At 35.5% G+C, this 25,781-nt stretch overlaps 1 protein-coding gene and 1 pseudogene across 1 annotated transcript; one reads left to right on the forward strand and one right to left on the reverse strand.

The window, feature by feature from the left end:
- Nucleotides 1–3,570: 3,570 nt before the first annotated feature.
- On the forward strand, nt 3,571–5,704 carry LOC121268018. The gene is made up of 3 exons (XM_041172119.1): nt 3,571–3,710; nt 5,228–5,384; nt 5,472–5,704. Exons 1-3 carry the CDS (start codon nt 3,577–3,579, stop codon nt 5,535–5,537), a joined length of 357 nt encoding a protein of 118 aa, XP_041028053.1. The 5' UTR covers nt 3,571–3,576; the 3' UTR covers nt 5,538–5,704.
- Nucleotides 5,705–10,194: 4,490 nt separating this feature from the next.
- LOC121267926 lies at nt 10,195–11,347 on the reverse strand (annotated as a pseudogene).
- Nucleotides 11,348–25,781: the final 14,434 nt, after the last annotated feature.

Below are 25,781 nucleotides of genomic sequence, written 5' to 3' on the forward strand. Positions count from 1 at the left end.
TACTCATGTCGTCTGTGGTCATGGAGCTCCCACATTAATACATAATTTAAAGCACTAATAATTATATGTCAACATCCGTATATCACTGAAGATTATTAGAATTGATATATATATATATATGAGGAATTCTATGCATCAGTCACTATATTCACTTTCATACTTCATACTTATAGTTTTTTTTTCCATAAGATATATGAATGTTTTTCATAAGGTGTTGAGGTGTTTTTCATAGAGTATGAGATGTGAGATAGTAAATAGTAACTGATGCGTATAATTTTTTATTTTTCAATATAGCTTTTGTTACAAATTAGTAACTGTTCACGTTACATACTCTACATGTGATATAGAAATTTGTTTTTGTTTTATATGGTGTGGAGATATTTTTTATAGGATATAGAGATATTTTTCATAGTGTGAGATATGAAATGTAATTTGTTTAAAGTAATTTAAAGTAATTTAGATAGTTTTGTTTTAATATTTTTTTCAAATGGGAGAATTTATACAAATTTAAATTTAAAAGCAATACAAAAATCTTAATGAAGTGCCACTATCGTATAAATTTATAGTAGAATAGTTATAAAAATATCATTATTTTTTATAACTCTAAAAACAGAAATTACAGAATTACTCAAGAGGAATTATTCTAAAATAAATATTTTAAATGGACATTAGAAAACTGAATAATATTTCCAAAGAAATAACTACAATGCTTGAATAAAAGAGAAATGTCCACACACACACCACCTCTTCCTCACTAAACACTAAATACTCGTTCACTTTTGTAAAATTTTTTATCTCTTATCATATCATTTAATTATTATAATTTTTTTAAACTTTTATATAAAATAAAATAAAAAAATAAATTTTTTTAAATATTAAAATAAAAATAATATTTTATTTAATTTTTAAATTTTACATCAATTAATCTCTTTTAATTTTATCTAGTTTATGAAAATAAACAAGACCTAAAAGGAGAAAGAGGGCGGTGCCGCTCCTAAGAGGGAAAGCCACGTGACAAGGACTTCGGCGAGAGACAGTCAGACAGGCAGTCAGGCTAGGTCCAGCCGCATTGGATCAAGCCAGTTATCGAAGCGACCAGCTTAACCGTCGCTTCGTCGCCACGTGTACGATGCATGCAACAACTGTAGACAACTCACAAATAGTGGGTGATGGCCTCGACTCACCACGCACATTACGCGACACGTGGGGCAATTAATCCATGCATTGCCCTGTCCTTCTTCCGCGTGGATATTTTTGTTCACAAGTCTCCGAGAGATCGACGGACGGTAGCCAAATCTTTTAAGCACTCTTTTTCATGACTTTAGGCCTCATAAAGTTCAAATATATATATTTTATGAGAAGCAAATCATAAATCCGTAAAACGACGCATGCAGATTTTTAGATTGTAGAATCTATCAGTCAGTCTTTATTTTTTTAATTCTTCTACGTACAGTTGAGAGATGCAAGTGGGGGAGTCGCTGCCACGTCAGCTTGCCACATAAAAAAAAAAAAAAAAATAGAGACAAAAATTAATTCTTCTATATATAGTCCAGAGATGCAAGTGAGGGGAGTCGCCGCCACATAAAAAAAAAAAAAAAAAGAAGACATACAGTAGGGAGATGCAAGAGGGAGAGGGTCGCTGCCACATAAAAAAAAAAAAAAAAAGACAAACAAAAATATATGCCGCAGCGGGAGATAGAAACACAAAACATTAAGAAAAATAATATTTATAATCTTATAGTATATACGTTTTATAAAAATTAATAAAAAATAAAAATAAAAATAAAAATTTAAAATTTATATAAATTTTTTTTTTAATGATATGTCTCATTTTTTTCAAGTAAAATATATAAAATTTACGCATTTTAAGACCGCATCTAACAATGCCCAAATATTAATGTCCTTCTCATTAAGCTTGTTTACATGTATAAAAAAAAAGTAATGTTACGTACAGTCTCCATTTGAGGACTGTAATGCAAGTTTAGAAAATTTTATTTTTAAAATTTTTTAAAATTACAAAATTATCCCTCCTAAAATGATATTTTTTTCTCATTTAATAAAGGGTCTGCATATGCAGTCTCTAAGTGGGGACTGTAAATAAAAAAAAATATTATTTTAGAGGGGATAATTTTGTAATTTTAAAAAATTTTAAAGATAGAATTATTTAGGCCTGCATTGCAGTCTCCAAATGAGGACTGTACGTAGCATTGCTCTTTTTCATAAAAAAAAAAAAAAAAAAAATTATTTAGAAGAATGAGAGAAACGTGTCAATTGAATAGAAAACCACAACATGTATGAAAATAAGGACGAAATCAGAAATTTTGATTTCGGGAGGTGAAATTATAAAATCTTTAATCAAATTTACATTATATATAAAGATTAAGATTTAATTAATTATCTAAATTTGGGGGCTTCTTACCTGGGTCTGTCCTTGCACAGAAAGTACTCGTAGAACACGTAAGACTCATCCACCAGCCTGTCTATGATCAGTTTGTAAAAACAATATGCTTTGTTTGTCGCTATACAACAACTATTTTGTTCCATTTTAAAATCAATCTATTGAAAAAATTTATATTGTTTGTCCATCTTATAATTTAGACAATTGAAAAACCATATGACAAAACTAGTATATTTAGCAGAAATCCTTAGCTTTGATGGAATCTCACAGTGACAAAGTGATCTATCTAACCTAGCTTTATTTTTTGCTCTTGAAGTCCAAGAACTTGAACTAACTGCTGTTATACTGCATTTTACACGTCAGTTATACTAGGTTGGGTTTCCTAGAAATTTATATTCAAATTTTGGCCACCATTAATTTGGGTTGCTATTTATATACATATACATATATATTAATTGAGACAGAAGGGGAGGGGGGAGGGGGGATTATATGTACTTTATTTTTCAAACTACTCTTAGTTTAAATATAAAAAAGGTATGTAGTAAATGTATTTCGATTCAATCTTAGATAGGATATTTCACATTAAGATGGGCCGGGTATTACATTACAATTGTTTTTGGTAATGGTGGTAAATACTCTACTAACTCAATTCTTTCTTCATTAATCATTGTTGTAACAATCTTATACTAACTTCTAAAAAAATCAAAAGAACAATAAGTAAACATTTGTGGGGCTGGACCTGGCCTTGCCATGCAAGAATTGAGCATAATAATTCTGGGTGGATAGGATTGAAAGGTGGAGAGGATCAATACCTTTTAAAATAAAATAAAAAAACATAAAGTTGTGGGAAGTAAATATAAGCCTATCCCATGTCATTACAAGTCAATAACACCTCAGAATATATGCTATCCAACAAAAGGGACATGGGACTGACCTCTAAACAAAGTGGACAAGTAGTTTTACACACACAATCACATATATTAATAGGAAAAGTCTGAAGGCAAGCAATTATGCGAACCGATGTGCACCGAAGTGCTGACCTGGAACAGTTTTAATGAAACGAACCGTTTGAGAGGGAGACATACAATTTTCACGGCTGACTTCATTTGGGCGGGATTTGAAGTTATAATCAAAACAATTATTCAAAACGCACAGTTTTGAAACAACCGAAGGAGACGATGCCCTCTTCTTCTCTGGTTTTGCCCCAGCGCTGCTTCTCACCTCTGGTTGGAGCCCGCTTCTCTCTTCTCTGTCTTTTGCCCCGAAGCACACGCAGTCTGCTTCTCTTCAAGCCGACGAAAGCTCCCATTTCTCTTGCCTAATCTCTTCTCTAGTTTAACCCCTAAATCTTGGTCCGAGCCCTAATCTTTTCGGCCTGCCTTCGTTGCGCCTCTTCCCTACGAAGACAGCTGCGGCCACCGGTTCTCTCTCTCTCTCTCTCTCTCTCTGTGTGTGTGTAACAATCAAATGCAGTTGATTAATTTTGTGTTGTGTATATATTTTGATTTTGTGGTTTTTATTTTGATTATGTGGTTTTTTGAAGTTAGGTTTTGAATTTAGGTTTTGAATTTAGGTTTGAAACATGGTCATTCGCATCCAAGGTGCGTGTTATACATTGAAGGTTGTTAGATGTACATTTATGTCAGCGGGAAATATAGAATAGAAACTTGATCTTGTTCGAGGCCATTGAATATGTCCAGTACTAATGGATATCTATATGCTTCCGCATCCTATAAATAATGCATTTTTGTCTGAATATATAGATCATTTAAAGTATATAGGTTCATTTTGTATCTCAAGTTGAGCAAGCTGGTGATTTCAGTATTTGAGTAGAGTGGTGACATCCCAATATTTTGTCCTGTCTGTCAATGTGGTTTAGATGAGATTAAATTAAGTAAATTTGTCATGACTGCAATTTTCAATGAATTTGAACTGATTATATGTTGTGCTTGTGGATAAATAATCCTTTTCTAAAAAAAAAAGAAAGGAAGAAAAGAAATATCAAGCAGTATTGTGTATTTATTAAGATTCTCAATAACTTTGAGACAATGGCTTTTGTGTCTAAAGTGGCAGCAATTATAGTTTAGATCTCAAGATTTATGGGCGTTTGAGACAAATCCTTGTATGAGTTTGAAACATACAAGGATTTTCTCAGTTCACAATACCGACTAAGTTTTGGTAACTTAGTATGAAACAAACACTGAGCTAACTTAAGTTTTGCTAGAACTCCTCAGAGAATCCAAAGGAACTTGATAAAGTTTTCTTAGTTCAGTTTCTACGAACAACTTCAAACATTTTGTTCAATTAGAACCAGAGAAACAATAAACACTCAAAAGCTAAAATAAAGAAATAAAAATAAACTAATAACTCCAAACTAACTCAGTGTTTCAGTTGAAAGGGAACCAACTTAGCAAAGTGTGATGTAAAATTGAATATTTTCAAGTTTTGAGAAAGAGACAAGTAATACCTAGCCAGAGCAGGTCGCTTCCTATCAGGCTGACCTTCTTCAGCTGAAGTACCATCCAGACTGTGGATAGTGAGTGGATGAATTCTGGGATTTTTAGCATTTTAATTAGACTCATTAAGAGGCTGTTTGGAGACCTCATCATTGGGTCAGCTGGTTCACAACCATCCCCATCGCACATTAAGAGGCTGTTTGGAGACCTCATCATTGGATGTATATAGAACTACGCTATTTTTGTTTTGTTGCAAAGTTTTGATAATTTGCAAAGCTTTTGTAATGTAGAACTGAGCTAATATTTAAGGTTTTGCAAAGTTTTTGTAATTTGCAAAGTAATATTCAAAGTTTGTTGGGAACATGTTTGTGGAAGCCCGCTTCTTCGTTAGGATGTCATCGTCAGCTTCTTCATGGACTTCGGCGAACAACCCAATGTGCACCTGTGGGAAGCCCGCAAAACTTAGAATATCGAATACGCCAAGAAATCTGGGCCGATCATTTTGTGGGTGTCCAAACTACAATACGAAGGTAAATATATATATATTTTTTAAATTTGACGTGCATTTTGGTTTCTACAAAAGTTTAATATTTTACGTTTGTTTCTTTATAATCAAGGATTACCACACTGTAGCAATTTCAAATGGGCAAATCGCAGTGAGGAAAGAGAAAAAGATCTTATGAAGATAGAAATTGAGTTGTTAAGGAATGAGGATGAGTTTCGAAGAAGAGATGAAGAGATTGTGAAGTATAAGTTAGGAATCCATAACGACCAACTTGATATTCAAAGGCAACAAGCAAAGATCCGGCGTGAACGCACACTACTTAAAATCTCTTGGTTTATTTTTATATTAATTTCATTGTATTGCATTTGTAAAAAATGAAACCATATTACTTGAGGGAAATTTGTGGCCTTTGTTGTGTATAACCTTAAGCAACTAGTTGAGAAATTGAGTTGTATGAAGCTGGAAATGTGATCTTTATGAGAATTTATTATTTATACCTTTGGTCATGGGTGTCATAAATTGATTATTCTGACATGGAAAATAATGAAACTCGAGAATATAGAAACCATGTCAAATATAGAAACTCAAGAATAATGAAACTTGACATTATTTGTCCTCATGAAAGTACTTTAAACATGTAAACAGATCATGCCAAATTGGTTGGCAAAAAGAAACCATCCACAAATTACATGGAAAATTCTACAACTCAGCAACATAACTTCAAGTCCCTGAGTTGCAGGATTGATAGATGGATCTATGCTACGAGGTGTTGAAAAATATGTATAAAATGGTCTTGGTATCATCTGATTTGATGGATTTGTTGATGCATTTGTGGTAGGAGGTGTGATTGGAGATGCGTGCTATTTCCCTTTCTCCATCAGAATACTTTGTTGGAAGAGGAGCCACTATAGACTTATTAATTTTGTTGATCAGTGCTTGAATGTCCTGCACAAGAATAAGAGTGTAAACTGAAAATTAATCCAATACAATCACTAAATGGACAGGACAAAACTTAAAAGCATAAAAGTAGCAGCAAAGCTTTCCAACATTAACAACACAATCATACAACCAGATTTGTCGCATTTACTGATTTTTAACATTAATGGGATTCCAAATCCAAGCAATGCAAAAAAGAACTTCAAATATTTGAAACTTCTTAAAAATCTCAAACTAAGTTCATAACAAGTGGATATTCTAAATTCTAGAAATGCTAAACATAGATAGAACTGCATAACTAATTTTTCATTAACAGCTCTATTTCCCCTTTCCCACCGGTCATGTGATGTTTTTATGTTCTTCAATCGTTTTAACCCTTCAATCAAGATATATTGTAGAAAACGTTGGCATAATATCATTTCCAACTCAATTATGAGATCCATAATGAAATGAAAATTCATTAGTTAGGAGGTATTGAGGAATCATGACTCTTATAGAAGTGATTTTCCCAATAGCCTATAGCACAATTAAAAGGCACAAAGTGAGATTGTGGGCAATAATAAGCATTATTCTCTCATTCAAGGAAATCCTTTACCTAATTGAAGCTTGATGTAATCTTCTCTCTAAAAGAAACACTATTTTTGCACGCAGTGAGTTGCCCATAGCTGGGAAACAAAACAGGATATTCAAAGAAGCATGAGGCATGACAGAGAAATTATGAAACATTATTCAAAAAAGCAAAAGGCATGACATCCATAAGCATGCGGGCATAACAGGTGGCATCACATAGAAAAATATGAATTCACCAGCTCATCTAACACATACTAGTTCATTCCACGAGATAAAAGCATGGATAAAAGAAATGGATCATGCTGAATTGGTGGGCAGTTCAAATCTACAGATGGCTGACTTGATAATTAAGGAGAAGAGACTACGTCATACATGACTGCATCCACTTTCTTTTAAGGAGAACAGAGAGTAAAGTAGTGCCCACTGCCTTAATCAGAAAACGAGAAAAAAAAAACATAAATCCTAATTAATCCTAGAAAGTGGGCGACTCTTTTAGAGGAAAAGCTCCTCTCTTTTTCACTCCTCATGGCTGATATTTAACCCATTCTTACGGGAGTTTTAACACTGAAGCATGCTTCTTTTTGTACATTCAAATGGTTCACATTTTTCCCTTTTAGAAGTTTTAGTTGCAAAAATAGAATAAATAAATAAATAAATGTGTTCTTGTACACTTACTTCACATTAATCTCGCCGTCGCGCACAGAGGAAGAGATTTGGGGGAGGCTTCGTTGAGGAAGAGATTTGGAGAGATGGAGGGGAGCGACTGTACGAATTGGGAAGGGAGGGAAGTGGGCTGGGAGGGAGATGCGGGATTTCATTTTCTTTTTTCAGTCTCAATTCGTTTTGTTTTAATTGGTTTTGCTTTTTTACTTTTCATAATTACTTAAATGCTCCTGCTTCTTCCATGTCACCTTTCGATACACAAGTGGTACGCAGCTTTGCTTGTACCTAGAAGAGTTGATATTAATACCTTCCATCCTTCTTTTTTTCCTAATAGATAGGGTTTCTTCAATTTTATTTTGGCATCACTTTAATACTACAAATCTGCTTGGTGAAAGGCAATTTGGAAGAAGAAATAAGTACCTTCATTCTTCGGTGGAGTTGAGGGAGGGTTAGGGTTTTGTGGGAAATTGATTTGTAAATAAATCCTACAAAAACAAACAACTGAAAATTAGGAATTAGAAAAAATAAAACCCTAATCTACTGTCGGGAGAAGAAAAAATCAAAATCCAAATCCAAATGGCACTACCTCAACGTCTTTCTTGCAGGTTTCGTGGCACTACCTCGATGTCTTTTTCACAGGTCTTAGAGGTCACTCTCGGGTCACGAGAGGGAAGGATAGAGATGGAGATGGAGTGAAAGGATCTCGATAGGCAGCGTGAGGGAGGAGAGAGAGAGAGTGAGAGAGAAGAGAGGAGGAAGGGTTTTCGCCTTTCGGGATTGAGAGAGAGAGTGAGATAGCAGAGAGAGGGGGATTGAGAGTGAGAGCGTGAGAGAGCACAGAGAGAGGGAAGGAGGGTTTCGTCTGTTTGTGTAGAGAGTGAGAGAGCAGAGAGTCAGAGGGACCCTCTTGTTTTGGCTTCAAGGAGGGAGGGAGGGGTTTCTTCTGTTGTGCAACTCTAGTGTTCCTTCATGTATCGCACATGTGGCAAGTTGTCATTGACCTCCGATATGAAGGTTGTAGGAGACACCTGCAATAAGGTTTTCTCATCCGTAAAATCACATGCAAATTTTTAGATTGTAGAATCTCTCGGCCAAGCTAATTGGGTCAAATTAGTAAGAAAAATAATGTTTATAGTCTTATAATATATAGGTTTTATAAAAAATAAAAATAAAAAATAAATATTTAAAATTGATATAAAAAACTATTTTTTTAATAATATGTCTCACTTTGTTTCAAGTAGAATATATCAGATTTATACATTCTAAGACGGTATCTAATGCCCAAATACTAACGTCCTTCTCATTAAGCTTGTTTACATAAAAAAAAAAAAACGAAAAACAAAATAATTAGTTAGAAGAATGAGAGAAACGTGTCAATTGAGTAGAAAACCACAACACGTACGAAAATGCGGACGAAATTAGAAATTTTGATTTCGGGAGATGAATTATAAAATCTTTTATCGAATTTACATTATATATAAACATTAAGATTTAATTAATTATCTAAATTTTGGGGGCTTCTTACCTGGGTTTGTCCTTTGTACAAAAAGTACTCGTCGAGCACGTAAGGACCATCCACCAGCCTGCCTATGATCAGTTTGCAAATACAATATGCTTTGTACAATGAAGAGGTGAGATTTGACAGGGGAAGCTGCTAATGGTGTAGGGACTAACACCATTTCTTATTTTTTCAAATTTCTTTTTTTCTCAGCTCTTACCATCCGTCTATTTTGAAAAAAAAGATTGAAAATGAGGGATGAATGCAAAAATTAGTGTGATGTGTGGTTTTCAGAAAGTTTTAAAAGAAGGTAATAGATGTAATGAAAAAGATGGGGTGTGGTAGGTTGGGTGTCATGTGCTGTGGGAGCTGGATGAGTAAAGCTATCCTTTAAGCATCCTTATATTTTTATTTTAGAATTAATGATTTCACTTCGTTGTTAAAAGAAATTTAGAAAAAACAATTAGGTATCCACCATCTGAGAATATGTTTTTTTAAGGGAACAACACAAGCATCATGATCTAGGGTTGCAAATTAACAGAGCAGCTTTTGAACGGTTCGAACTTGATTGGTATATACTCGGTTTGAATTTGGTTCATTTAATAAATGAGATGTTCGCAAACACTGTTATTGACTCAAAATTCGAATATTAAATGAGCAAAACTTGTATAAGCTAACCTCGACTCGGTTTAGGTTTGTGAACAATGTTCGTATAAGCTCGACTTGACTCGTTTGAGCTCTCATTTTGAAGCTCGGAGTATCCATATTTGAATTCGGCTGCAAGGTTAAAGCCTGTCACAGAGAAAAAGTCTTCTCTATCCAAAAGCTTCACCATTTTGGCTTTGGCAGCAAGCACAAGCTGTTGAGCGGATGTCTTCATTTTTTCTTTTTTCCTTTTATTTATTTATTTATTTATAATCTTGTCAATGGAACACTTGAGTACACAACATTTCACTTAAAAAGGGCACTCTAAAAGATTGAACTGAGATATTAAAATCGATTGAAATTACATTTCTTGATAGGAAAAACGACACTCCAAAAAGTGCTTGCTAGGAAAAAAGAAAATATTGAACCATCACAAAATATAATTACTAGCTAATTGAACCAAAACACAAAATATTGAACCAGAAAAGAAAGTCTTCTTGAATATGACTTTCTTGGTTCAACTTCATTCGAAAGATGGCTCTAGCTGGAGATTGCAGTTTGGGGCTTGGGCCGCTACTAATACTTTAGAAATCATGTGCATAGTCGGCCTAGATTCTGGAATGTCATTTAAGCATTCAGTAGCAATCTCTACAACCCTTATGAGCTCGGCCTTAACATGGGGCGTTGGAAATGGAAGGCGTTGGTCCAACACATCTTTTAGTTGAATGCCCATCTCAACTGATGGATCAGATGACTTAACTGAGGAGATGAAATCACCCAGATACTTTCCCATTATCACTTCTAATGACAACACACCAAAGTTATATACATCACATTTCTCGGTTACCTTCATTGTATAAGCAAGTTCTGCCAAGAAAAAAAAAAAGAACAAAATTCAACACTTACACACTCCTTTAATGTCATCTCAGAACAAAATGACAATGACATATATTACCTGGTGCTATGTATCCATATGTGCCTGCAAGGGAAGTCCAATTGGATGAATCAAGCTCAAAAATCTTAGCAGTACCAAAATCTAAAACATGGGCCTTGTATTGAGAATCCAACAAGATGTTGTTACTTTTGATATCTCGATGAATTATTGGTGGCGAGCAATCATGGTGCATGTAAGACGAGGCATAAGCCACACCTTTGACAATATTCAATCTCTTCCTCCAATCAAATTCTTTAGCATATTCTTCAATCTCCAACATTCTTGCCAAACTACCCATTTCTAGATATTCGTAAACCAAAAACGAATGTCGAGCATGTGAACAGAAGCCATGAAGTTTGACAATATTTCGATGTCGTTATTCTGTTAATGCCTTTATCTCATTTAAGAAAGCCTTTTGGGATCTTTTCTCATCGTCAAGTAGTTGGTGGAGTTTCTTCACAGCTACCATTTCACCTGATGACAATTTTGCTTGATATGTTGTTGCATATCCTCCCTTCCCAATGCAATATATGTCATTGAACGCTTCGGTTGCTCTTATGATCTCTTCATACATTTTTCTTCCATCGAAAGTGTTTGACACAAAAAGAGATCCTCCTTCATGCTTGTCGCTTTGTTCTAATTGGGGATATTGATATTTCTTTCTTCTTTGCAAAATTAGAAGAACTAGGAAGAAAACAAACAAAACCAAAAGTGATCCCGAAATAGGGAAAATAATTTCGAGCACGGCTTTCATGTGGCCCTTTTTTTATTTATGTTTGCATGGGGGCAACCCTTTAACGTTACCACACAATCCCTTGTTATCTTGCAAGGCTTCCAAGGGAGCATCTAAAAATGCTTTGTTATTGGGAATGTGGCCGTGTAACTCATTGTAGGATACGTCAACATGCAACAAGCCATGAATTTCTTTGAAGGTAGTCGGAATAATGCCAGAAAGATGATTGTGAGAGAGATTAAGCACCTCCAAGCTTTGCATTTTGCTGATTTCTAACGGTATCTCTCCAGTGAAAGAGTTATAGGTTAAATCTAGTATGGAGAGATGAAATAAGCTCATAAGCAAGATAGAAAGTTCTTCACTAAAATTGTTATGGCTTAAATTCAAGTAGTTCAATTTTGAGAAGCCGTTCCCAAGATTACGTGGAAGTGACGTGCACAATTTGTTCGAGGATATGTCTAGAAATTCCAGATTGGTCAATGACTCGAATTCTACAGATATAGCACCAGAGAGATGATTTCCATTCAATCATAACTTCCCTAGAGAAGTCAACTTTCCATGTTCCTTTGGAATTAACCCAACTATATGATTTAAAGAAAAATCAAGCACATGTAGTTGAATACAGTTTCCAATCTCCGGTGGTATGCTGCCACTAATGTTGTTCCCACTCATTTTTAGAGTCCCTAATTTTAGACTTTGTCCCCAATTACTTGAGATCGTGCCATAAAAGTGATTGTGGCTTAGATCTATGATGAACAAGTTTGGATAGGAACCAAAGACTTGATATATATCTCCAGTGAGTTGGTTTCCATTCAAGAAGACTCTCACTAAGCTCGTGCAATTTTTTAGGCTTTGCGGAACTCGACCTCTGAAACCATTGTTGATTATTGAAAAATGCTGATGTGACTTTTCACAAGTATAATTTCATTTAAATAAGTTGTGACTTTTCACAAGTGTCATTTTATTCTAGTTGTGACTTTTCACAAGTGTCTTTTCATTCTCTATAAATCGGGAACCCCACTCACAAATTCATTGACTTAAAATTCTCTACAAAAATTAGAGAAACACTTCCTCATTTCTTGTATTTCTTTCTTTAGATTTTGACTATTTTATATCAAGTTCGAGGATCTCCTTTTGTGTGCACCGACGATGAGATTAATGAGAACCGACATTGTTGTATCTTGAGAGTAGACTGTCAAGAAGCCTAGTGCATGTTTAAAATTTGTGGCGGCGGAATTTACTCTAAGGAAAGCGTCCATCACAACGTGCCTCAACACCGGGTTCTTCCTTTCTAATTTTTTCTTGTTATTTTACATATTCTATAATTTACAAAATATTTTAGAATATTTTCCAATAATCTTAGAGTATAATTGTCGTTGTTAAACTAGATGTGTGTTTTAATTGGTTGCCACCATGACTTCAAATGAGACTATTGCACTCGAAAAATTTGGAAAAGTCAATTTTAAGCGTTGGTAAGAAAAGATGAAAAATCTTTCTTACAATGCTTGGATTTTATTTTGTTATTGAAAATGATCATCCTTCTGATGATTTACATGAGCCCGCATGTACTATTGAATTGCAAACATATGCAGAAAAATATAATTTGTGTAGATGTAGGATTTTAAATCATTTATGTGATACACTTTTTGATGTTTACCTACACATTAAATCTGCCAAAGATATTTGTAATGCTCTTGATAAGAAATATGGTGTACAAGATGTCGGAATGGATAAGTGCACCGCAAGCCAATTTCTTGGTTTCAAGATGGATGATTCCAAATCTGTGATAGAGCAAACCTATGAGTTAACTATCATTTACTATGAATTGGGCCAACAGGGAATGGGTATTACCGAGCGTCTCCAAGTTGCTTGTACAATAGACAAGTTGCCTCCTTCATGAAAGAATTTTACTCTATCTCTTAAACATAAGACTAGAGATATGACTATGGAAACCTTGATCTCTGCCATTAGGATCCAAGAACAACACTTGGAAAATGATCATATCCTACCATTAGTTTCTAATTTTCAGTCTAAAGTAAATATTGTAGAAGACCATAAAACACATAAGAACCCATTACATCAGAATTTCAAATTCAATAAGGGTAAACTAATTATGGGAATAATTTGAAACCAAAGTCTTATATCAACAAAGATGATAAGAGACCCATTTGTTTTAACTATAAACAAACCGGGTGACTTGGCCAGAAATTGTCACTATAAGAAGAGGAAATATCAAGGCAATGAATAACCAAGATCGCCTAACCCACAAGCTCATGTGGTGCTTTTCGGGACCGACTCCATTGGAACCGATGAATGGTATGTAATCATAAGTCCCCAAGTTTATATTGCTTGTAATGCTATTGATTGGATAGTAGATACATGAGCCAATGTACATGTCACTTCTAACCGCAATATTTTTTCAACATATCAAAATACAAGCGGCATGAAAGTGATGATGGGTAACTCCACTTTTGCACAAGTATTTGGAGTAGGAAAAATTGAACTCAAATTAACGTTTGGAAATACTCTTCCTTTAGAAGAAGTATTTTACGTACCAGAGGCGAGCAGAAACCTAATTAGTGGATCTTTACTTAGTGGGGCAGGCTATACATTATTATTTCAATCTAATAAAGTTATTGTAACTAAATATGGGTCATTTCTGGGGAAAGGTTATGTGAGTGGCGGTTTGTTTGTAATAAATATTCAAAATAATGTAATAGACAAATTTGATTCTAATAATAAATTTACATTTTCTACATGTTCCTCTTCAATATGGTATTCTAGATTAGGCCATGTTAATTGTCATAATGTTAAAATAATGATGGATTTAGATATTATTCCTAAAGTTCCTGTTGATTTGGATGAAAAATGTTTAATCTGTGTTCAATCAAAACAACCTGAAAAGCTATTTAAATCTGTTATAAGAAATTCATCGCTACTTGAATTAATTCGTAGTAATGGTTGTTATTTAAATGATGTCACCTCTAAATGTGGTAATAAATACTTCATTAATTTTATAGATGATATGTCCAAATTTTGTTATGTTTACTTGATGAAAATAAAAGATGAATCATTTAGTAAATTTGTCGTCTGTAAAATTGAAGTTGAAAACCAATTGGAGAGAAAAATTAAAATTATTAGGTTTGATAGAGGAGGTGAATACTCTTCTAATCAATTGGTTCAATACTATGAGGAGAATGGTATTATACATGAGGAAATTGCTCCATATTCTCCTCAATCCAATTGTGTTTCTGAAAGAAAAAATAGAACCTTGGTAGATATGGTCAAATGCATGCTCTCTAGTTCCGGCCTACCTGAGCAATGGTGGGGGACAACAATACTTGCATCTTGTTTTATCTTGAATAGAGTGCCATTTAAATGATCTGACAAGACACCGTATGAACTCTGGAATGGTAGAATATCCAATATTAATTTCTTTAGAGTTTGGGATTGTCTTGCAAAAGTTAATATTCCAAAAATTAAGAAAATGAAATTAGGTCCCAACACAGTAGATGCAGTATTCATTGGGTATGCTAGACATAATTATGCGTATAGGTTTTTTATTATCAAATTAGAAGTCCAAGGTATTGATCCCAACACCATCATAGAGTCTAGGGATGCAACATTCTTTGAAGATCTATTTCATTTAAAAAAAAAGTTAGAAAGATCTTTACCTACAATAAGTTTTCCTTCCACCAGTAGTCAACCTACCATTATATCTAATCCTGAGAGTGCATTTGGATTAGAAAATGAACTTGGAGGAGGAAAATGAGTTAGAAAGGAAAAATGATTTTGAACATGATTTTTATACTTATTATATGGAGGAAGACCTGTTGACTTTCAAGGATGCCATGCTTTCCATTGATTCTACTTTCTGGAAAGAAACAGTAAATAATGAGATAAAATCTCTTAAGACTAATGACACTTGGAACTTATGTGATCTTCCTCCTAGATGTAAAACCATTAGATGTAAGTGGATTTTTAAAAGAAATTGAGACCTCATGGTACTATTGATAAATTTAAAACTAGGCTGGTTGCAAAGAGTTTTACACAAAGATAGGATATCGATTATTTTGATATGTATTCTCTTGTTACTAGAATAACCACAATTCGTGTTCTAATTGCTCTAGCACCAATTCATAAACTTGAGGTCCACCAAATGGATGTAAAGACCGCATTTCTTAATGGCGATCTAGAAGAAGAGATATACATGGATCAACCAGAAGGGTTTGTGGTTCCAAGACAGGAAAGGAAAATTTGTAAACTTATTAAATCTCTCTATGGTTTAAAGCAAGCCCCTAAACAATGGCACCAAAAGTTTGATGAAATAATTTTATCTTATGATTTCAAGATAAATGAATTTGAAAAGTGTTTATACACTAAAATAGTTGATGGTGCATGCGTAATGCTATGCCTTTACGTTGATGATATTCTTATCTTTAGTACCAATGTAGATATTGTTCATGATGTTAAAAACATTTTATCTAAGAATTTTGACATGAAGGACATGAGAGAGGCACATGTAATTCTTGGTATTAAATTAATGAGATCTCGTGATGGTATTAACATAAATCAATCTCATTATATTGAAAAGATTCTGAAAAAGTTTGAGAGATTCGAATGCAAACCTGTCAGTACTCATCCTAATTCTTGTTTGCATTTAAGCAAGAATCTTGGAGATCCTGTGTCACAATTGAGATATTCCCAGATTATTGGTACGTTACTGCATATTGCTAATTCTATTAGACCTGATATTTCATATGCTGTGAGTGGACTTAGCAGATATACTAGTAGGCCTGATGATTTTCATTGAAAGGCATTGGATAGAATTCCTAAATATTTGAGAGGAACCATGACATATAGTATCCATTATTCTATTCGGTTCAAAACAAAGACCATCATCACTCATAAATCATAATGGTTATGGCACCGCTAGAGGTGATAAACGGTTCTGTAGGACCGAACGAACCGACCATTTCAGTCAGGACCGGACCGGACCGGACCGATCCGGACCTTGGACCGAGACTGGTCAGGTCCGGTCCACATTTTAGAAGACCAAAAAGTTTCGGTCCGGTCCACGGTCCAAGGTTTTTCCGGACCGAATGAAAAAAAAGTTTATATATATTTTATATATAATAATTGTACAATTAACAATATAAAATTTTAAATATATTATTAATACTTGTTAATATTTTATAAATTAACAATATTATATATATATCTTCATCTAACATATCACTATTAACAATATAAAATTTTAAATATATTATTAACACTTGTTAATATTTTATGAATTAACTAATATATAATATCAATTAGTTAATTATATAATAATTATATAAATTAATAATATAATTTTCATCTAATTTATTATCATTGACCATAGAAAATACTTTTTTATTGAGTTTATTATATAATCTACATTAATAAGTCACTTAATTTAATTTAGTATTTTAAATAAAAAATTTTTATTAATTATTTAAAAAAATAAAAAAATTAAGCCAGACCGATTGGACCGATGGTTCGGTCCCTTTAGGTGTTCGGTCCGGTCCGGTCTGGTCTGGAAAAATGATGGACCGAAAACATTCGGTCCATCATCAGACCGGATCGGACCTGACCATTTGCAACCCTAGGCACCCCTCTCCTTTGCAACTCGATGCCAACTTTTCATAGACTTTTTTGCCCTTGTTTCTAAAAACCTGCTCTGCTAGGGTTTTGTATTGATTGTGCGATATGCCTGCCGCCGAGGGCCCTTTAGGCCCTTCGGCGTCATCCTTCCGTTGGTCCTTTGCCGACATGGTGGCTCAAACTCCACAACCTTTACCTAAGGTTGTGATTCCTCTTCGACCGCCCCAAATTTTGGATGGTGAAGTTTTCATTAGTTTCACGAAAGAGAAGCTCGTGAGATCGGCTTTTACATTTGCATTTTCCTTAGTTCTCAAGTTCCTACGCCAGTGCCTTTCCTTGGACATCATTCAATCAGTGATATGCAACAGATGGGGTTTAGAATCCTAACCAATGGTTTCGGCTATGGCCAAGCCCAGATTGGTTTTCCTGAGATTTTTAAATGAAGAGGACTTTAAGAAAGCTTTTTCTAGGGAAACACTTGATGTTAATGGAGTCCTGTTCTATATGTTCCACTGGTCCTTGGATTACAACGATGCCAAAGAATCTTCAGTGGTGCCGGTGTGGATTTCGTTGCCAGACCTTCCCCCTAATTTCTACCATGAATCCTTTCTCCAGAATATAACAATTCCAATTGCAAAGTTCGTTTGACGTGATAATTGCACTCGCTGTGTAACTTGCACTGATGGAGCGTGAGTATATATTGAAATGGATGCTACAAAAAAACCGATAGAGTCATTCTGGATTGGAGTCCCTCATCAATCTGGTAGTAGGCTTCAACAAGTGATCTATGAAAATCTTTCGGCTTATTGTTGTCACTGCCAGGTGCAAGGTCATAATATTCAGAAATGTAAATGGGTGAAACAAAAGGGTGCACAATCTGTGCTGATACCACCAAGGATGGTAAACGTTGCATTCAAAAAGAGATGGAGAAAAAGCTTGTTGAGCCTTCCCCTGCTTGTATTGAAATAGAGTCCCATCCGATGCTTCAAAACGCTATTGATGGTGAGAATCAGTAGGTCCAGATCATTACTATCGAGGAGATAAAGGAAGATCCTGAACCGATTACTGTTGATATGATTTTTCAGAATAGTGATCCGAGTACTAATGGCCAAATGAATGAGTCCCCAAAAATTAAGGCTAATGAAACTTTGTGTAAGGTGAATATTGATGATGGAATGAAGTTCTCTGGAGACGTAATGGTGAGTATGCTTCCACTAACTGATAGCAATGGAATCCATGACATGGGGAATTTATTACTCAATAAGGCAGGACCTGAGATGATGAACGAGAATCAAAAGCTTGATATGCAACAGGTCTTTACAGGTTTGACAGCGTCGAAGAATGTTGATGAGGTAGATGTTGCTATCTCTGTTGATCATGTTGTGACGTCGATTCCCGTTCCTTTTATGGAATTTTCTTCAGTTGAAAGTAATAAGGCAAGGGGGGTGTGGAAAGTTTACCCGAGGCTGAGGGTGACTTGGTGCAATTAGTTGAAGATATACGTGTAGAGGGGTCTTGTTCTGGAGATGGGCAAGAGAATGATATCCATCTATGTGTTGGCTCTGAAAATGATCTGGATGATAAATAGAACACATAGTAAAAGGCAAAAGTTATGCCTTTGATACTGAGAAACAAATCAATGATGGGAAAGTTACACAATTGAAGAGCTCTACCAGGTCCCGAAGCAGGCCTCCCAAATTTAATCAATGTTAAGTTCCATTTTGTACTAGAATTTAAGAGGTCTTGGCACCTCTAAGATGAGGCTTCTTAAGTTGGTCTGTAAATTTAAACTTGGTATTATTGCTATTGTTGAGCCTTTCTTGTCTGATAGTAGAATGTGGAGTCTTCAGCGGTCTCTCCGTTTGTTGAATGGTATTTCTAATGAATCTGAGAATGGAAAATTATGGTTTCTATGGAAGGAGGCCTCAAAAGTCAAAGTTCTTCATCAGGGCTCTCAACACATTTCAGTGGAATATTCGAAAGCTGGGAAAGTGATTTGCATTTCGTTTGTATATGCTCGATGTATGCATATAGACCGTAGGGAACTTTGCGCTACTTTAGCTACTAATATTCCGAGCAGATCTTCTTGGCTAATTTCTGGGGATTTCAACATTATTAAGGGGGATTCTGAACGTCGAGGAGGTTGACATAGATCACCTTTAGCGATGGAAGAGTTCAATTCTTTTATTGATTCGGTGGGATTATCAGAAATGGGGTCCTCTGGCAATTCTCTTTCATAGTGTAATGGTCAATCTGGCTTGTCATGTGGCTGGGCACGATTAGACAGATCATTAATGAACTCGACAGCTATTGTGAATTTTCCAAGTGTGCACAAGCAATATTTACCCCGGACCAACTCTGATCATGCTCCAATGATAATTTGGATGGAAAAAGGTGATGGCTCGATATGGGTTCTCCTATTTTAAATTCCAACAAATGTGGATTTCACATGAAACTTTTTTTGATTGTGTCAAAAAAGCTTGGGAATGATGATATTAATGATAAGGGGTTGTTTAGACTAGTTCGGAAGCTTAAAAAAACTAAGGGTTGTTTGAGTGCATGGAATAAAACATCCTTCGAGCGAATAGACCTTAACATAAATTTACTAGAGGCTTGTATTGCAAATCTAGAGGAAGCCTTACAACATGGGTACTCAGAAGGTGATGAAAGTGATTTATTGATTTCTCGGTTGGAGTTAAATGTATGGCAATAAAGGGAATCCATTCGGCTAGCTCAACAATGCAAACAAAACTGGTTGTCGAATGGTAATCCTAATATTCAATTCTTCCGAGCCTCGAAGAGTCAGAATAACACTATGGTGCATGAGATGTCTCTTCGGGATGGTCGTCGGCTTATTTCTCCAGAAGACATTCACAATGAGGCTATGAATTATTTTGTGGACTTTCTTGCTTTTAAACCAGGTGGTCAGCTCCCGGTTTTGTCTCATTTGGTAAGTCCGATGTTTACTAAAGCTGACAATATTGATTTTTGTAAGCTCCTTTCGATCCAAGAAATAAAAGAGACTATCTTCTCTATCCCGGTAGATAGTAGTCCAGGTCCTGATGGATTTGGTTCGGGTTTTTTTTTTTCGTTCTTGCTGGGATATTATTGGTGAAGATATTGTTGATGCGATTCAAGATTTCTTTAAAGGTACCTCTCTCCCGAGATACTATTCAACTACGTCTTTGGTTCTTATTCCAAAGGTAGATCATCAAACGGGTTTTGATAAGTTTAGACCTATTAGTTTGTGCACTGTGATATATAAGGTTTGTTCCAAAATTCTGGTTAGACGCCTTTCGCCTTTTCTCTCCAAGTTTATTTCTCTAGAGCATTATGCATTTATTCCTGGAAGAAGCATTTTTGATAACATAAGTTTGACTCAAGAAATGAGTCACAATATTAATAAGCCTCATCGGAGGGGCAATGTGGTTTTGAAAATTGATATTGCCAAGGCTTATGATAGCATCAATTGGGATTTTCTTTTGCATCTTCTTAAACACTTGGGTTTCTTGGAAATGGCCTGTGGTCTTATAAATCAATGTGTTCGTTCTCCATAGGTTCTCTGTAGTGATGAATGGAGTTTCTAAATATTTTTTCCCAGCCGGGCGAGGTCTACGCCAAGGCGATCCGATCTCTCCATATCTCTTTATTATGGTGGAGGAGATTCTTTCCCGCATGATTAAGAAAGCCTTACTGGATGGCAAGATATTGCCTTTCTATCACTCTCGAGGTACGCCTATTGTCTCTCATCTCCTTTATGCCGATAACATTGTGATTTTTGCAAATGGGAATAAAGCATCTATGAAACCGATCTCTGAGATTTTAGAGCTCTATGAAAATTGGTCAGGCCAAACAATGAGTAAAGCTAAATCTTCTATTATTTTTTTCAAGAGGATTTCTCTGCATAGGAGAAGATCTACTCCTACTATTATAGGCTTTGTTGAGGGTACTTTATCGTTCAAGTATCTTGGCATTCCTATTATATCTGGAAGACTTAAGGCTATTCATCTTGATGATCTAGTGAGTAGGATTCGACGTCGAGTAAGGGGTTGGCAAAATAAGTTTTTGTCTAATGGGGATCGACTATTACTTGTTAAGCATATTCTTGCAAGTATTCCCATTCACACTCTCTCTATTATTCATGCTCCTTCATCAGTTCTAACCATGATTCAAAAATGTTTGTCAAATTTCTTCTGGGGTGCTAGGGAGGGCAAACCAAAGAAACATTGGAATATTAGCAAGCCTTTGTCAAGAGGGAGGGTTGGGTATAAAGGACCTCAAAGAGGTTAAAAAATCTCTTCATATGAAGTTTGCTTGGAAAGTAATTAAGGAGAACTCATTGTGGTCGAATTTCTTTTGGGGCAAATACATAAAAGATCATCATATTTCTCTTGTCAACCAGGCGAAAGGAAGTAGATTTTGAAAAAGTATTATGTCTTGCATGCCGGAGGTTCTAAAAAACTCCAAATGGAAACTAAAGGATGGAAATATTTCCTTTTGGAGGGACATTTGGCTTGAGGAGGGCCTGCTTTGTGAAATAGTTCCTATTTCTGATTGTCCGAAGCTTAGAGTGAAGGACTGTAGAGTGGAGTCTGAGTGGGATGTCTCTTTGATTCAAAGATTAATTGGGGAGAGACATTTGACTGTTATTCTTAGTACACTTTATAATGCTAAAGCAGGGGAAGACATTTTAGTGTGGACAGGTAATTCTGATTGTAAATTTTCTACTCACAATGCGTGGGACATTTTGAGAGTTCGATCTCCCAAGGTACAGTGGTCGCATTGGGTTTGGAATTCTATTTTACCTCATAATATTTCTGTTATTGTTTGGAAGGCTCTCAATTTTTCGTTAAGTGTTGATGATCGGTTGAGAAAGGTGGGCATTCCCATTGCCTCCAAATGTGACTGTTGTGTTAGTGGCGGCTATGAAGATCAAAACCATGTTTTGGCGAGTGAGGATTTTGCTCGAGAGATATGGAAGAAAGCTGTTGTGCTTGTTGGTTTGAATTATGTTCCTTGGCAAGATTGGCATAGCGTGGTTCGGTAAGGCGTCTAAACGGTCTCAGTTTGGCCAACTTTTGGGAATTATTCCTATGATTGTCACTTGGCGACTCTGGCTTCGAAGATGTAGATGCCGTATGGAAGGTCTCTACAACTCAATTAGTGTAGTTTGGAAGGAGATTTTATATTGCATTGGACGAGTGGGTGAAAAACTAAAAGCAGGTACGTCCCCAATATCTCATGATGATGAGGTTATTTTACAAAACCTCAAGATTTCTATTAAACGACCGAAAACAAAATCTATGTGCATTGTCAAGTGGCTTAAACCTATTCAAGATTATGTGAAGCTAAATGTGGATGACAGCTCGTTAGGCAATCTAGGCTGTTCGAGTGCTGGAGGGGTAATCAGAGATCATAGTGAGAAGTTGATTAGATGTTTTGCGGAACATATTGGTCTCAGATCAAGTAACTATGCCGAAGGGATGAGGCTCCTTTTGGATTATGGATTGTGAAAAGTCTGAATCTAGTTAATGTTGATATTGAGCTTGATTCTATGGTTGTTTTCCGGTGCGTGTTGAAATCTCATTGTGGTCTATGGTATTTTGAAGATTTTTGGGAAGAAATTCTTGAGATTCTTGATACATCGAACTATTTTATTTCTCAGATGTATCGACAAGGCAATGCTCCTGCGGATTTTTTGGCTCGGATGGGTTCAGATGGTAATAGTATTATATGGGAGGATTTCTCTTTACTTTTTCATTTACTAAAAGGAATGTTGAAGACGGAAAAAATGGGTTTTCCTCATGTTAGATTTGCTTAATTCTGGTTTTTGTTGTTTTTCTTATAATATTTTGTTGCTCTTGTTGGTTTTTGGTTATAGAGTATAAGGTTGTTTTTTACACTTGGGTTTTGGGTGCTCTTTTTATTCCTATCTTGTAACCCCCAAGTGTGTTGTTATAACCATGGTTTTCCTTCACTATAAGTGAGGGTATGAATAAAATTGGGGATGGGTCACTCTTGGACATGTGTCCCCAACTCTAATTAAAAAAAAAAAAATATTCGTATCCATTATTTTGGGTATTCCATTGTATTAGAAGCATACAGTAATGCTAGTTGGATAACTGACACAGTAGATCGTAAGGGAACGAGTGGATATATTTTCACTCTCGGTGGAGCAACTGTGGCTTGGAGATCTTCCAAGCAAACTATGATTTTATGATCTATTATGGAGGCTGAATTAATAGCCTTGGATACTACCGCATGAGTAGAGTGGTTTAAAAATTTATTATCAGAAATTCAACAAGTTAAAAAACCAATGCCAGCTATTTATGTTCTTTATGACAATTAGGTTGTGATAAGTGTTTGTAATAATAAACACTTAATCATAAGAGGAGATATTTGAGTATTAGGCATTCTACGATAAGATACTTGATAAAAAATGGATGATTGGTTTTGGAATATGTAAAGTCAGAAGATAACCTAATGGATCATTCGACGAAAGGACTGGCAAAGTTAAAAGTTATACGAACATCAAGGGGGATGGGACTGAAGCCCATTAACTAGGTCACCAGTAGCGGCAACCCAACATTCTTGACTGGAGATCCCAAGAAGAAGGTTCAATGGGAAGAAAAAACTATTTGAGTAACTGGATAGTACTATTAAAATATTATTATAGGTCAATCTTTAGGGTATGAGTGTTACAAATGCAATGGCAAAGGAAAAACAAAATGCTTTGAATGAGTCCAAGACTAAGGCGAGGTATTGAATTGCAGGTACCCTTGGAGGACTCACCTATGTGAGTGTGACTGTGGGCCGCAGTCTATGGTAATTGGGTTATTCTCTAGAGCACTTATGAATCCAAGATATGGTGCACGACCTTTATGCACCACCTTGAAAGGAACTTGATATATGTCATACTATGTGTGTGGTGTGGAGAAGCCTGAGTTAAAAGATTCTGGTTCAAGACTTAGTTCACCATGGATCTTTTAGATGGAAACACGGTAACACTAGGTAGACGTTCAAAGCCGCAAGCTACCTCTATTGATGCATAGTACTTAGTCCAAAGAAAATTTTATTTTATTCTGTCCTTTAAAATATTTTAATTAGGTGGGAAATTGTTGGTTTTTAAACTTAGAAATGATTAAAATATTTGATGTAAAGTAAAAGTAATGTGAACCATTACTATTGTTCAATGTATTGGTTCGGTTATCTAGATTTAAATGAAAAGGTGTCTTGATAACTTGAAACAACACATGCCTTTTAGAGATAGGAGCCTTAATCGCTTCCCAACCAAACAAAGGGTTGTGTCCTTTGGTGAATTAGAAACCTTTTCAATGTATTATCTAATATTTGAGAAATTGTGACTTCTCAAAAGTACTCCTTCATTTTAGTTGTACCTTTTCACAAATACCATTTCATTTATATAAGTTGTGACTTTTCATAAGTATCATTTCATTTATGTGATGTGACTTTTCACATGTATCATTTCATTTATATGATGTGACTTTTCAAAAGTACCATTTCATTTAAATAAGTTGTGACTTTTCACAAGTGTCATTTCATTCTTTATAAATAGGAAACCCCACCCACAAATTCATTGACTTAAAATTCTCTACAAAAATTAGAGAAACACTTACTCCTTTCTTTTATCTTTCTTTCTTTGGGTTTTGACTATTTTTTATCAGGTTCGAGAATCTCCTTTTGTGTGCACCGACGATGAGATTAACGGAAACTGACGTTATTGTATCTTGGGAGTAGACTATCAAGAAGTCTAGTGCATATTTAAAATTTGAGACGGCTAAATCTACTCTAAGTAAAGCATCCATCACAACGTGCCTCAACATCGAGTTCTCTCTTTCTAATTTGTTCTTGTTATCTTACATATTCTCTAGTTTGCAAAGCATTTCAGAATATTTCCTAACAAAAACATCTAGCTATCTGCCATCTGAGAATGTCCATATTTTTTAAGGGATCAACACGAACACCGTGATCTAGGGATGCAAATTAACAGAGCAACTCGTGAACAGTTAGAACTCGATTGGTATATACTCGGTTTGAATTCGATTCATTTAATAAATGAGATGTTTGCAAACACTATTATTGAAACATATGACAGCTCCTAATCCAAATTACCCAAATTCTGCAAAACACATACCAGAATCAAGATCAAAACCATACATATACGAGCATTGCAGGTCACATGCAAAGTTAGCACAAGTAATAAAGCAATTGAAACAGCCTGAAATAGTTAGGTTACATTGCACCAACAGAATACGAAGACGAAGGAGGATTTCAGATATGGGTGGAGAATCTGGAGGGGATTTCATGGAGAAGGCGAAGGGGCTTTGTGCGTTCATGGGTGGTCGTGGGTTCATGGAAAAGATGGAGGCTGACTGTGGAGAAGATGAAGGGACTTCGTGGGCTGGAACCAATACTGCTATGGATGTTTGTCGGCTTGAGGAGAAGGCGAAGGGGCTTCGTGGGTTCGTGGCTGACTGTGGAGAAGATGAAGGGACTTCGGGCGGTGACCTTAGTGAAGAAGACAAAGACGATGACGCTTGGGGGTTTTCATGGGGAGAAGACGAAAACACCAGGATGGGGGTCTTGATGGGGACAAGAGGAAGACGATGGGATGGGGGTTTCGCTTGGGAGAACACAACGGGGCGGAGGGAAGACAATGGCTTGTGTGTTCGTGGGGATGGGGGTTGCCTGGGTCAACTCGAAGACGAAGCTCGAGAGGGAGAAAAAAACTCTAAGACGAAGGGGGCTGAGATTTTCATTTCGGTTCCTGCTTTTTTTTTTTTTTTAGAATAAG

This window comes from Juglans microcarpa x Juglans regia, chromosome 5S, assembly GCF_004785595.1.
Source record: "Juglans microcarpa x Juglans regia isolate MS1-56 chromosome 5S, Jm3101_v1.0, whole genome shotgun sequence".
Classification (NCBI taxonomy): Eukaryota; Viridiplantae; Streptophyta; class Magnoliopsida; order Fagales; family Juglandaceae; genus Juglans; species Juglans microcarpa x Juglans regia.